The following is a 14,668-nucleotide window of genomic DNA, read 5'->3' on the forward strand; positions in this document are numbered from 1 at the left end:
TATGTTTACACTTGTATTACTGATTGAGTGATTGTTTGATTGATTGTTTGATTGATCGATTGATTGATTGATTGATTGATTGATTGATTGATTGATTGATTGATTGATTGATTTATTGATTGATTGATTGATTGATTGAAGTGAAATGAAGTGAATTATATTTATATAGCGCTTTTCTCAAGTGACTCAAAGCACTTTACATTGTGAAACCCAATATCTAAGTTACATTTAAACCAGTGTAGGTGGCACTGGGAGCAGGTGGGTAAAGTGTCTTGCCCAAGGACACAACCGCAGAGACTAGGATGGTGGAAGTGGGGATCGAACCGGCAACCCTCAAGTTGCTAGCACGGCCGCTCTACCAACCGAGCTATACTGCCTGATTGATTAATTGACGCTTTTATTAGTAGATTGCACAGTACAGTACATATTCCGTACAATTGACCACTAAATGGTAACACCCGAATAAGTTTTTTAACTTGTTTAAGTCGGGGTCCACGTAAATCAATTCATGGTAAAGTTATAGATGCAAACAAGCACAACGTCCATTAACCCTCAGCAAAACTCCCTTTTCCACCTCGTTTATCTTTCTCTACGCTTTTGTGACGAAGTGAGTAATTTGATCAATTAAGTTGCGTTTTACAGTGGTCGTATGGATGAGTACCAAACAAAGTTTCGTTGTACTTGTGCAATGTAAATAAAGACCTATCCTATCCTATTCACATTTGAACCGATACGGTACCAATTCCTGGTACCTGGCCATTGATACCGGTACTTTTGTGTGTAAAAATAAAAAAACTATTGTTTTTGATCGTAAAACCTTGTTTTTTGTTGCAACATTTGCCAACAGGCACCTGGCAGCCTCCAAGAGACAACAACAGTTCCAAAAAGCAGCCATGACACCCCCACCTGTCTGATGCTCTGTGTGGCCCAAAAGATGCCACATCAGCGACTCTGCCATCTGTACGTATGCAAATGAATGAATGTTGCAACTCAGCTACTCGCCCGACAACCAAACCTTTTCCTCCGAGTGCTACATGCTGGAAAGTCAATGCAGGGCCCATTTTTGTTCTTAAAAAAAAAAAAAAAATATATATATATATATATATATATATATATATATATATATATATATATATATATATATATATATATATATATAAATGCTAATGCTGTCAAACAATGTTAAAATGTAATTGATAATAATCTGTAATTAGAAAACCCCAAATCAGTGAAGTTTGCACGTTGTGTAATTCGTAATTAAAAACAGAACACAATGATTTGCAAACCCTTTTCAACTTATATTCAATCGAATAGACCGCAAAGACAAGATATTTAATGTTCAAACTGAGAAACTTTTAAAGACTGGTGGGCATTAAGGTGCGGGGTTCGATTCCCTCGAGGATGCGTTGACGTGAACACAACAAAGGTAAGATCTTAAAATATATATTTAATAAAAAGAGAGCTCTGAACAGAAATACTGGAGCTAATAAAAAGGCGTACCAAAAACGCTAGTATGAAAACTAGGAAATACAAACAGAAAACTAGACTTGGCATGAAAGCACAAAAATGAAGAAACAAAAACAATTAGCATGTGAGCTAAGAAAAGGCAGGTGGCTTAGCATATGAGCTAGCGAGAATAAACGTAGAAAAGTAGCAGTCGTCACCTGTTGCATGAGAGCAAATTTTATGGACCCGGACTGAACAAGGAAAGGAGGAAGGCTTAGCTCGGTCGGTAGAGCGTCCGTGCCAGCAACTTGAGGGTTGCAGGTTCGATTCCCGCTTTCGCCATTCTAGTCACTGCCATTGTGTCCTTGGGCAAGACACTTTACCCACCTGCTCCCAGTGCCACCCACACTGGTTTAAATGTAACTTAGATATTGGTTTTCACTATGTAAAGCGCTTTGAGTCACTAGAGAAAAGCGCTATATAAATATGTTTCACTTCACTTCACTTCACTTATATAGGGAGTAATCAAGTAGAACCAGGTGTGTGTAGAAAACGAGGAGCAGGTGAAATCAATGTGTAACCAAGGTAACGGACTAAACAAGAAGTAAGTGGGTCAGAAAGAGAATGAAACAAAGATGGAAAAATAAACATGTGAAGATCCGAGTCACGGATCGCAACAAAACATTTTTTTTTCAAATAATCATTAACTTAGAATTTAATGGCAGCAACACATTGCAAAAAAAGTTGGCACAGGGGCATTTTTACCACTGTGTTACATGGCCTTTCCTTTTGACAAAACTCAGTTAACGTTTGGGAACTGAGGAGACCAATTTTTGAAGCTTTTCCGGTGGAATTATTCCCCATTCTTGCTTGATATACAGCTTAAGTTTTTCAACAGTCCGGGGTCTCCGTTGTCGTATTTTATTCAGGCTTCATATTGCGCCACACATTTTCAATGGGAGACAGGTCTTGACTTCGGGCAGGCCAGTCTAGTACCCACACTCTTTTACTATGAAGCCACGCTGTTGTAACACGTGGCTTGGCAACATATGTTGCTCCAAAACTTGTATGTACCTTTCAGCAAATTGAATGGTGCCTTCACAGATGTGTAAACTCCAATATTCGCCAAATATAAAAAAGTTTTCCAGTTTGAACATTAAGTATCTTGTCTTTGCAGTCCATTCAACTGAATATAGGTTGAAAAGGATTTGCAAATCATTGTATTCTGTTTTTATTTAGGATTTACACAATGTGCCAACTTCACTGGTTTTGGGGTTTGTAATTAAAAAGCCCTCAATGTAAGGTATTTTTATTTAAATGCATTATATTATTAAATGGTAAATGGGTTATATTTATATAGCGCTTTTCTACCTTTAAGGTACTCAAAGCGCTTTGACACTATTTCCACATTCACACACACATTCACACCATGATGGCGGGAGCTGCCATGCTAGGCGCTAAACACGACCCATCAGGAGCAAGGGTGAAGTGTCTTGCTCAAGGACACAACGGACGTGACGGGGTTGGTAGAAGGTGGGGACTGAACCAGGAACCCTCAGGTTGCTGGCACGGCCACTCTGCCAACCGCGCCACGGCTTGTCTGTTTCACTTCCGGTTCACCATCGCCGTGTCTGTTTTACTCCCCGGTTCACTGAAAATAAAAACTTTTGCGAGATGTCGCAAAAACATTTTTGGGAACATTTTGGGAGCCTACACATCATCTGTGCTCTGTTGTGGGACCATAACGTGTGATATTTTTACACAGGAAAGAGTTTGAACCCTTCTGAATAAAAGATATCAAAAGAGTTTTGATTACTGCTCCAGTTTGGATTTTACGTGCCTTCAAAAAACCTCTGGGCAAATTTTCCTAAAAAATGTCATTTTTGCCTCTTTGAGCTGTAATTTGACCCCCTTAAAATGCTTCAAAGTGCAAGTTAAAGCTCTACTATGCAAAGCGAAAGCCATTTATCAACAACATCCAGAAACGGCAATCTGTAATTTCACCCCCTTAACATGCTTCAAAAATCACCAAATTTTACACACACATCAGGACTGGCGAAAATATCCATCTAAAAAAAAACCAAACTCCAAAAGTCAAAATTGCGCTCTAGCGCCCCCTAGGAAAAAACCCAGACAAAACTGCTTGTAACATCTGTTAGGAATGTCGTAGAGACATGAAACAAAAACCTCTATGTAGGTCTGACTTAGACCAGGGCTTGGGTAGCAGGGGCAGTAGTCAAAGGTGGACCCGACCAATGCTGCTTGCAGATTTAATTTTAAATTTGTATTTGTATTCCATATTTGTTTCCACTACTTAAATCGGAGTCCTAAATCTCGTTATTTGCAAATATAATGACAATAAAGTACGTTCTATTCTAATCTATAATACGATTTGATATCGTTATATGTTAGGCCAATACTAAAATACAAATCAATAAACTTCTCCCACGGATGATAGGTAGGCTCTTCCATCACTGTGTTTCGTTTTGCGAAATTTCGCAATACTTTTTGCGAGATCTTGCAAAAGGTTTTTTTCCTATGTCAGTGAACCGGAAGTGAAACAGCCACAGCGATGGAGGAGCGGGAGCACGTGGGAGCCTACGCATCTTCTGGGCTCTGTTGTGGGACCATAATACAATTTGATGTCTTCATATGTTAGGCCAATACTAAAATAGAAATCAATAAACTTCTCCCACGGATGATGGCTAGGCTCTCCATTGCTTTGTCTGTTTCACTTCCGGTTCACTGACATAAAAAAAACAAAAAACATTTTGCCAGACCTCGCAAAAAGTATTGCGAGATTTCGCAAAAACATTTTTGTCCCTCCATGTCCCTCGAGGCAGTGGTTCTCAAATGGGGGTACGTGTACCCCTGGGGGTACTTGAAGGTATGCCAAGGGGTACGTGAGATATTTTTTGAAAATATTCTAAAAATAGCCACGATTAAAAAATCCTTGATAAATATATTTATTGCATAATACTTCAACGAAATATGAATGTAAATTCCTAAACTGTGAAAAGAAATGCAACAATGCAATATTCAGTGTTGACAGCTACATTTTTTGTGGACATGTTCCATAAATATTGATGTTAAATACTTATTTTTTTGTGAAGAAATGTTTAGAATTAAGTTCATGAATCCAGATGGATCTTTATTAGTTGATGATTACTTCTATGTGAATACATTTTCATTTACAACTGAATCACTTGTTTATTTTTCAACAAGTTTTTAGTTATTTTTATATCTTTTTTTTCCAAATAGCTCAAGAAAGACCACTACAAATGAGCAATATTTTGCACTGTTATACAATTTAATAAATCAGAAACTGATCACATAGTGCTGTATTTTACTTTTTTGTCTATTTTTTGCTCTGATTAGGGGGTACTTGAATTAAAAAAAATGTTCACAGGGGGTACATCACTGAAAAAAGGTTGAGAACCACTGCCTTGAGGAGCTCTGTAAATATACAAGGCGTGACTTAATTTTGTTAGCTATTAGTAACAAAATATAGTCTTTTTCTCATTGTATAGTTTTTCTGTTGATTGATTGATTAATTGATTGAAACTTTTATTAGTAGATTGCACAGTACAGTACATATTCCGTACAATTGACCACTAAATGGTAACACCCGAATAAGTTTTTCAGCTTGTTTAAGTCAGGGTCCACGTTAATCAATTCATGTTTTTTTATTTTGACAATATTTAATTTCAAGTACCTCGGAGTTTTGTTCACGAGTGAGGGAAGAGTGGATCGTGAGATCGACAGGCAGATCGGTGTGGCGTCTTCAGTAATGTGGACGTTGTATCGATCCGTTGTGGTGAAGAAGGAGCTGAGCCGGAAGGCAAAGCTCTCAATTTACTGGTCGATCTACGTTCCCATCCTTACCTATGGTCATGAGCTTTAAGGATAAGATCATGGGTACAAGCGGCCGAAATGAGTTTCCTCCACCGTGTGGCGGGGCTCTCCCTTAGAGATAGGGTGAGAAGCTCTGCCATCCGAGAGGAACTCAAAGTAAAGCCGCTGCTCCTCCACATCGAGAGGAGCCAGATGAGGTGGCTCGGGCATCTGGTCAGGATGCCACCCGAACGCCTCCCTAGGGAGGTGTTTAGGGCACATCCGACCAGTAGGTGGCCACGGGGAAGACCCAGGACACGTTGGGAAGACTATATCTCCCGGCTGGCCTGGGAACGCCTCGGGATCCACCATGAAGAGCTAGACGAAGTGGCTGGGGAGAGGGAAGTCTGGGCTTCCCTGCTTAGGCTGCTGCCCCCGCGACCCGACCTCGGATAAGCGGAAGAAGATGGATGGAATATTTCATTTCATTTTGGACCACACTTTAGACACACCTTCTATGTACTTTGTTTTTAGGAAACACACAAAGGACACTACAACAGTCCAATGTGATTCAATAATATAAGAGATGTATTAAAGCAGGGGTGTCAAACTCAAATACAGAGTGGGCCAAAATTTAAAACTGAACGAAGCTGCGGGCCGAGGTTGAACAAATTAATCCTTTAATAGGGACCCAAACAAGTTTTGCATTGAATATTGACCAAGCAAGGCTTATATAACTTTATAGTGACATGCAAAATCGAGTTTTAAATAATAATAATTTAAAAATATCAATGGCATATCAAATAAAATAAAAATACAAATTGAATGCCTCTTTTCGGAGGCGTGTTTGAGTTGGGGCGGGGTTTGGTGGTAGCGGGGATGTATATTGTAGCATCCCGGAAGAGTTAGTGATGCAAGGGGTTCTGGGTATTTGTTCGGTTGTGTTTATGTTGTGTTACGGTGCGGATGTTCTCCCGAAATGTGTTTGTCATTCTTGTTTGCTGTGGGTTCACAGTGTGGCGTATATTTGTAACAGTGTTAAAGTTGTTTATATGGCCACCCTCAGTGTGACCTGTATGGCTGTTGACCAAGTATGCCTTGTATTCACTTGTGTGTTTGTATGAGCCACATATATTATATGTGAGTGGGCCGCCACGCTGTTTGTATGGAGGAAAAGCGGACGTGGCGACATGTAGAGAACGCCAAAGGCAGTGCTTTTACGGCCCGCCCCCAATATTATTGTCCGGGTGGAAATGGGGAGAAATTCACGAGGGGCACTGAACTTCGGGAGTCTCCCGGGAAAATCGGGAGGGTTGACGAGTATGAGTATTAGCGGTGAATTTGGTGTTACAGCGGCGGGCCAGCTCTAATGTTAATTTGATATTGCCTCAAGGGCCAAATTTGGCCCGCAGGCCAGAGTTTGACACCCATGTATTAAAGTGTTTGTTTATCCACTTGGAGCAAATCCATGATATTTACCTGCGGTACCCGGGGCTTGCTGCTCCGAAGCCCGCCGCTTGCCCTCCCCATCCATGTAGGAGCTGAGCGCCCTGGAGAAGTGCTCGTCCACCACAGTGCTGATGTCCCCCTGGTAGTAAGTGAAGAGGACGCAGCGGGAGGTCAAGTACTCGGCCTCGGGACCCTCCTGCTTGTCCTTGGAACCCCCGTCCGGCCGCAGAGCTGCCGGCGTGTAGGAGGACGAAGACGAGGAGGCGGAGGAGGAGGAGGAAGAGGCGGACGAAGAGGATGAGGTTGCGGATCCGCCGACGGTGCCCTGGGCCCTGGGCATCCCCTCTGCACTCCTGGGAGTGTCCATAAAGTCCCGACACGGAGGTGAGATGCTGGTTACACTGGTGGCAGTCTGTCAAGAGGGTTAGGGGATCATGAGATGCATACTGTAGTTGGATGCTGTAGATCAGTGGTCCCCAACCTTTTTGTATCCGCGGACCGGTCAACACTTAATAATTTGTCCCGCGGCCCGGGGGGGTTACCTTTTTTTTTTTTTTTTTTCTTTGTCATGAAAAAGGGACGTTTTTGTCATGAAAAAAATTAGGTTTTTGTAGTTGGTGCACTAATTGTAAGTGTATATTGGGTTTTTTATGTTGATTTAATAAAAAAAAAATAATAATACTTTCTATTTATTTTTTTTTCTTTGTCATGAAAAAGGGACGTTTTTGTCATGAAAAAAATGAGGTTTTTGTAGTTGGTGCACTAATTGTAAGTGTATATTGGGTTTTTTATGTTGATTTAATAAAAATTAAAAAAAAAATACTTTTTATTTTTATTTTTTTCTTTGTCATGAAAAAGGGACGTTTTTGTCATGAAAAAAATGAGTTTTTTGTAGTTGGTGCACTAATTGTAAGTGTATATTGGGTTTTTTATGTTGATTTAATAAAAAAAATAATAATACTTTTTTTTTTTTTTTTTTTTTTGTCATGAAAAAGGGACGTTTTTGTCATGAAAAAATGAGGTTTTTGTAGTTGGTGCACTAATTGTAAGTGTATATTGGGTTTTTTATGTTGATTTAATTAAAAAAAATAATACTTTTTTTTTTTTTTTTTTTCTTCTTTGTCATGAAAAAGGGACGTTTTTGTCATGAAAAAGGGAGGTTTTTGTGGTTGGTGCACTAAGTGTAAGTGTATATTGTGTTTTTTATTTGGATTGAATAAATAAAATAAAAAAATATATATATATATAAATATATATATTTTTTTTTTTCTTTTTTTTTTTTATTAAATCAACATAAAAAAATTATTCCGCGGCCCGGTGGTTGGGGACCACTGCTGTAGATAAATATATTCTGTATAGCTAGAAACTGTACCGGTCAAACATTTATTATAACTGGTCCTATGTGCATAGATAACTAGAGATGTGAAAATATACTGCATGTAGGATAAGCACATATGGAGCAAATGTATGATATTATATACAGGTCAATTAATATATACCGTATTTCCTTGAATTGCCGCAGGGAATATAGTTTGCGCCTGCCTTGAATTACTGCCGGGTCAAATTCGCTTCCCAAAATAATTAGCGCATGCTTGGTATTACCGCCTGGTCAAACTCGTGACGTCACGAGTGACACTTCCCCTGTCATCATTTTCAAAACGGAGGAAGCTGATTTCAATACCGATAATTTGAAATCGCATAAAGGGAAGAAGATTAAGAGCTATTCAGTAGGATTTAAGGTCCAAGTTTACATCACACTCAAATTTTTACTGCATGCCTTTGGTAAGTGCCGGAGTGAGACGAGGTTTTAAAATAATCAGTGCATGCTTACTTTTACCGCATGCCTTTGGGAAGCGCAGGAGTGAGAGGAGGTTTTGAATTAATTACCGCCCCGGCGGCAATTCAAGGAAATATACAGTATATGAAGACAGCTAAGTATATACAGTACAGGCCAAAAGTTTGGACACACCTCCTCATTCAATGCGTTTTCTTTATTTTCATGACTATTTACATTGTAGATTGTCACTGAAGGCATCAAAACTATGAATGAACACAAGTGGAGTTACAAAAAAAAAGGTGAAATAACTGAAAACATGTTTTATATTCGAGTTTCTTCAAAATAATAAATATAATAAATAAATAATAAATATAATAAACAAAATAGCTCCGATTATTGTTTTGCACACTCTTGGCATTCTCTAGATCAGTGGTTCTCAACCTTTTTTCAGTGATGTACCCCCTATGAACATTTTTTTTTAATTCAAGTACCCCCTAATCTGAGCAAAGCATTTTTGGTTGAAAAAACGAGATAAAGAAGTAAAATACAGCACTATGTCATCAGTTTCTGATTTATTAAATTGTATAAGAGTGCAAAATATTGCTCATTTGTGGTGGTCTTTCTTGAACTATTTGAAAAAAAAGATATAAAAATAACTAAAAACTTGTTGAAAAATAAATGATTCAATTATAAATAAAGATTTCCACACATAGAAGTAATCATTAACGTAAAGTGTCCTCTTTGGGGATTGTAATAGAGATCCATCTGGATTCATGAACTTAATTCTAAACATTTTTTCACAAAAACAGACATCTCTATCATCAATATTTATGGAACATGTCCACAAAAATGAATATTGCACTTTTGCATTTCTTTTCACAGTTTATGAACTTACATTCATATTTTGTTTAAGTATTATTCAATAAAAATCTTTATAAAGGATTTTTGAATTGTTGCTATTTTTTAGAATATTTTTTAAAAATCTCATGTACCCCTTGGCATTCCTTCATGTACCCCCAGGGGTACGTGTACCCCCATTTGAGAACCACTGCTCTAGATGAGCTTCAAGAGGTAGTCACCTGAAAGGGTTTTCACTTCACTGATGTCACAGTTCTGATGCCTTCAGTGACAATCTACAATGTAAATAGTCAAGAAATTAAAGAAAACACATTGAAATGAGAAGGTGTGTCCAAACTTTTGGTCTGTACTGTACATAGCAAGATGTACAGCAGGTATACAGCTAAATAGATTGGTAGCTGTGCCTATGTAAATACCTGAAAATATGACAATAATAGATCATTTACATATACATTAAGCTCTATACTGAGCATAGACAAACCAATACCGTATTTTTCGGACTATAAGTCGCAGTTTTTTTTATAGTTTGGCCAGGGATGTGACTTATACTCAGGAGCGACTTATGTGTGAAATTATTAACACATTACCGTAAAATATCAAATAATATTATTTTGCTCATTCACGTAAGAGACTAGACGTATAAGATTTCATGGGATTTAGCAATTAGGAGTGACAGATTGTTTGGTAAATGTATAGCATGTTAGTTATTTGAATGACTCTTACCATAATATCTTACGTTAACATACCAGGCACCATCTCAGTTGGTTATTTATGCGTCATATAATGTACACTTATTCAGCCTGTTGTTCACTATTCTTTGTCCATCCATCATCTTCCGCTTATCCGAGGTCGGGCCGCGGGGGCAGCAGCCTAAGCAGGGAAGCCCAGACTTCCCTCTCCCCAGCCACTTCGTCTAGCTCTTCCCGGGGGATCCCGAGGTGTTCCCAGGCCAGCCGGGAGACATAGTCTTCCCAACGTGTCCTGGGTCTTCCCCGTGGCCTCCTACCGGTTGGACGTGCCCTAAACACCTCCCTAGGGAGGCGTTCGGGTGGCATCCTGACCAGATGCCCGAACCACCTCATCTGGCTCCTCTCGATGTGGAGGAGCAGCGGCTTTACTTTGAGTTCCTCCCGGATGGCAGAGCTTCTCACCCTATCTCTAAGGGAGAGCCCCGCCACCCGACGGAGGAAACTCATTTCGGCCGCTTGTACCCGTGATCTTATCCTTTCGGTCATGACCCAAAGCTCATGACCATAGGTGAGGATGGGAACGTGGATCGACCGATAAATTGAGAGCTTTGCCTTCCGGCTCAGCTCCTTCTTCACCATAACGGATCGATACGACGTCCGCATCACTGAAGACGCCGCACCGACCTGCCTGTCGATCTCACGATCCACTCTTCCCCCACTTTTCTTTATTTATTTTAAATTGCCTTTCAAATATCTATTCTTGGTGTTGGGTTTTATCAAAAAAAATGATGATTTTAGGTTGTCCTGAAGAATTTGGAGATAATCCCCCTTTTTCATTGTCCCATTTACTCTCTGTAAAGCACCAGTTCCATTGGCAGCAAAACAGGCCCAGAGCATAATACTACCACCACCATGCTTGACGGTAGGAGTGGTGTTCCTGGGAATAAAGGCCTAACCTTTTCTCCTCCAAACATATTTCTGGGTATTGTGGCCGAACAGATACATTTTTGTTTCATCTGACATCAAATGGACAGAGATAAGACCTTCTGGAGGAAAGTTTTGTGGTCAGATGAAACAAAATTGAGTATGTTCAATATGTTCTTTACAGGTATATGTAAACTTTTGACCACGACTGTATACATGTATTAAATAGACACAGTACATTATAAAATAAGTACACAATTTTTAGAGATAAGGCTACATTAGGGGTGTTCAAAATACAGCCCGCGGCCAGCTTGCGTCCTCAGTTTGGCCCGTGAGACATCATGAGTTTGGTAAGGATTCTAGCCCACGGGGTGAATCCAAATCAAACTCAAGTATCTTTCAGAATTATTGATGCAAAATTGTCACCCTCTTGTGGATAATATGAGTAAATCAGGCCAATGACCATGAATTGTGTTTAAACTGAACAAAGCATATCATTTACTTATTTGACCCAACCTTCTCTACTCAAAGCGCAAAAAAAAAAGTCATGGTCACATATATATAACACAACCTGCTCACTGAATTTTGTGGATGTTATAAAAAATGTCCTAGCACCATAAAAAAATTCAAAATTACACCCATTTAAATGTATTACAATCCACAATGGAACACATACAAAAGACATTACACACTTAGCCATGTTTGGTGCATTTTAGCTCCTTGATATTTCTGAATGATTAAAAAACTTTAGGGAGGTTGTCACAGAAGGTAAGAGTCGAACTTTCACTTACTCTGATTATTCAATTATATTTATTATTAATCATATGATTTTTACACATATATGCGTACAGGCCGGGCTTCACGGTGGTAGAGGGGTTAGTGTGTCTGCCTCACAATACGAAGGTCCTGCAGTCCTGGGTTCAAATCCAGGCTCGGGATCGTTCTGTGTGGAGTTTGCATGTTCTCCCCGTGAATGCGTGGGTTCCCTCCGGGTACTCCGGCTTCCTCCCACTTCCAAAGACATGCACCTGTGGATAGGTTGATTGGCAACACTACATTGGCCCTAGTGTGTGAATGTGAGTGTGAATGTTGTCCGTCTATTTGTGTTGGCCCTGCGATGAGGTGGCGACTTGTCCAGGGTGTACCCCGCCTTCCGCCCGATAGTAGCTGAGATAGGCGCCAGCGCCCCCCGCGACCCAGAAAGGGAATAAGCAGTAGAAAATGGAAAATGGATGCGTACAGGCTATTATTACTTCACATGCAGTCGATAGTGTGTGTCGATACCAGACAAATAGGCCCTATTTTATATATCCCAATATAGAGATGTGTAGATAGTGAGAATTAAAAAATATATATAAAAACTACTGTAGGTAGATATTTGATACATACTGTAACTAGATAAAATACAGTAATGATATATATATATATATATATGTATATATATATATATATATATATATATATACATACATACATACATTAACACTGTGCGTATGATCGTGGGGGGGGGAAATTGCAAAATATCAATTATTGAATTACAAAACACTTCATATGAAATGTCCCCAGCTCCTTCCTGCTCAGTCACTGATTGGAAAATAATGCCAAATGTCCCCCAAACACTCTGACTGTACACTGTGTCAGCGATTACAGCTCAGAGTTCCTCAGGAAAATTTGCAAGTATGTGTTTTAAGTCTGTTAATTTTGTTATTGTGCACGGAAAACACAAGATGACACAATTTCTCTTTTTTTTTTTTAGTTCAAAACGTGCATAAAATACAATCAAAGTTTGATTAAAAGATGTATAAATTGTTTCACATAAAAATTTAGATTTTTTAAACGAGGCCTTAGTGGCCACATGCGTAAACAGCACCTTTTAGCTCTTATTTCCAAAAGTGTGTACACTACTGAATCGGGGTCTTATGCCGACATATGGACACTTATACTGCTGTCTGGTGGTGTCAGAAATGTACAACATACAATAGAATTTGGAAAAAAAAGTGTAAAAATAAAAATGTGCATGTCACTACACATGAAGTACACGTTTGTGTACTTATGGACTAAGTACATCATATTTAAAGACAATTTTTTGTTTTTATTCTAATTAGGGTCCAATAAGCCCAAATAGCAAAGAGAAATAAAAAAAAAAGCACGTAAACAAACAGCTTGGGCTTTAAGAGGCTAAATAAAATTCTGCTTTGGTCCTTAATTTAACCAAAGACCCTGTATACAGGTATACTATGTATCGATGAACATAGAGTAGGTCAATTTGTCTAAGTAAGATGTACGATTTGTAAGTCGATTTGAACACAATATGTATGCATTTATGTCCATATATTCATATATGTAGACTAGGACATACAAAATATGCATATAATTCAATATATACTGTATGTAGATAATAGTAATTTATATACAGAATGTACAGAGTCGATTAGATTAAAATATATATATATATATACTGCTTGTAAGCGCTTTTAGTATCTAATAATAGAAAAGCGCGATATAAAATCCAATCCATTATTATTATTAGTATGTAAGTACTTGATATAAAATATACAATGTGTGTTGCCCCCATACATATGCATAGACATTGAGGCCTTTTTGCTTCTTTGTCATACACTATATATTTAAATAGGTAGGAATATGTTTTTTTATATGCATTAGAGCAGCAATGAATAATTTCCTTCTTCATATGCAAATATCAGTGTTATTTGCATGGCTTGTTTAAATGTTTACGTTATCACGAACCGTTGCCAAAAGAGTCATATATATATATATATATATATATATATATATATATATATATATATATATATATATAAAAGTGTGATTTAAAATCTAATCCATTATTATTATTATGTAAGTACTTGATAGAAAATATACAATATGTGTTGCCCCCATACATATGCAAAGACATTGAGGCCTTTTTGCTTCTTTGTCATACACTATATATTTAAATAAGTAGGAATATGTTTTAATATATGCATTATTAGAGCAGCAATGAATAATTTCCTTCTTCATATGCAAATTTCAGTGTTTACGTTATCACGAACCGTTGCCAAAAGAGTCATATATATTAAATGGCATGCATCAATATCAACATAAATGGTAAGAACCTACCTGTAGACTGTTGATAAAAGCAGGAGCGGCGGCAGAGTAAGACGGGTAATGTCCATAAGCTGGGTACATAACATCCAAACAGCTCATGGTAAATGAGCACTTCTTCACTCTTCCACTGAATCAGACTTTTCCCAGCAAGGTAGCACCAACATTACAGTCTTATGCGTGTGTGTGTGTGTGTCTGTATGTGTGTGTGCGTGTGTGTGTGCAGATTTTGGTACTACTAAGTAGATGGTAGTGGAGCAGAGTAGTGAAGCAGTCAGAATGGAGGCTGCAGAGGGAGCACACTTAAGCCGTGCAAGTGTGTCTGCAAATGTGTGTGTGTGTCTGTGTGTGTGTGTGCACCACAACAGCTGCGACAGCGAGATGTGGAGGGTGAGTAGGACTGTCCTGTACATCTTTAAAGTTGGCTCCTCCCACTCCCCCCTCCCTGATTCAACCCCACACACATTTGCTTGCATACACCCTTTATCCTAAAATGATACAATATAAACAACACAATAATGCACATGCATTCGAAGTTAGATTAACCTGGTCCTATAAATCAGTGGTTTTCAACCTTTTTTCAGTG

General features: G+C 38.6%; 1 protein-coding gene across 1 annotated transcript in view; it reads right to left on the reverse strand.

Annotated features, from left to right (window-relative positions):
- vgll2b (vestigial-like family member 2b) overlaps nt 1-14,449 on the reverse strand; it is a 29,864-nt gene extending 15,415 nt beyond the window's left edge. Inside the window, exons 1-2 of the mRNA XM_061896016.1 lie at nt 14,098-14,449; nt 6,760-7,141 (exon numbers count right to left, since the gene is read on the reverse strand). Of these exons, the coding sequence (XP_061752000.1) occupies nt 6,760-7,141; nt 14,098-14,184 (469 nt within the window). The 5' untranslated portion in view covers nt 14,185-14,449. The remainder of the gene's footprint in view (nt 1-6,759; nt 7,142-14,097) is intronic.
- Nucleotides 14,450-14,668: the final 219 nt, after the last annotated feature.

This window comes from Nerophis ophidion, linkage group LG03 (genome assembly GCF_033978795.1).
Source record: "Nerophis ophidion isolate RoL-2023_Sa linkage group LG03, RoL_Noph_v1.0, whole genome shotgun sequence".
NCBI classification, from domain to species: domain Eukaryota; kingdom Metazoa; phylum Chordata; class Actinopteri; order Syngnathiformes; family Syngnathidae; genus Nerophis; species Nerophis ophidion.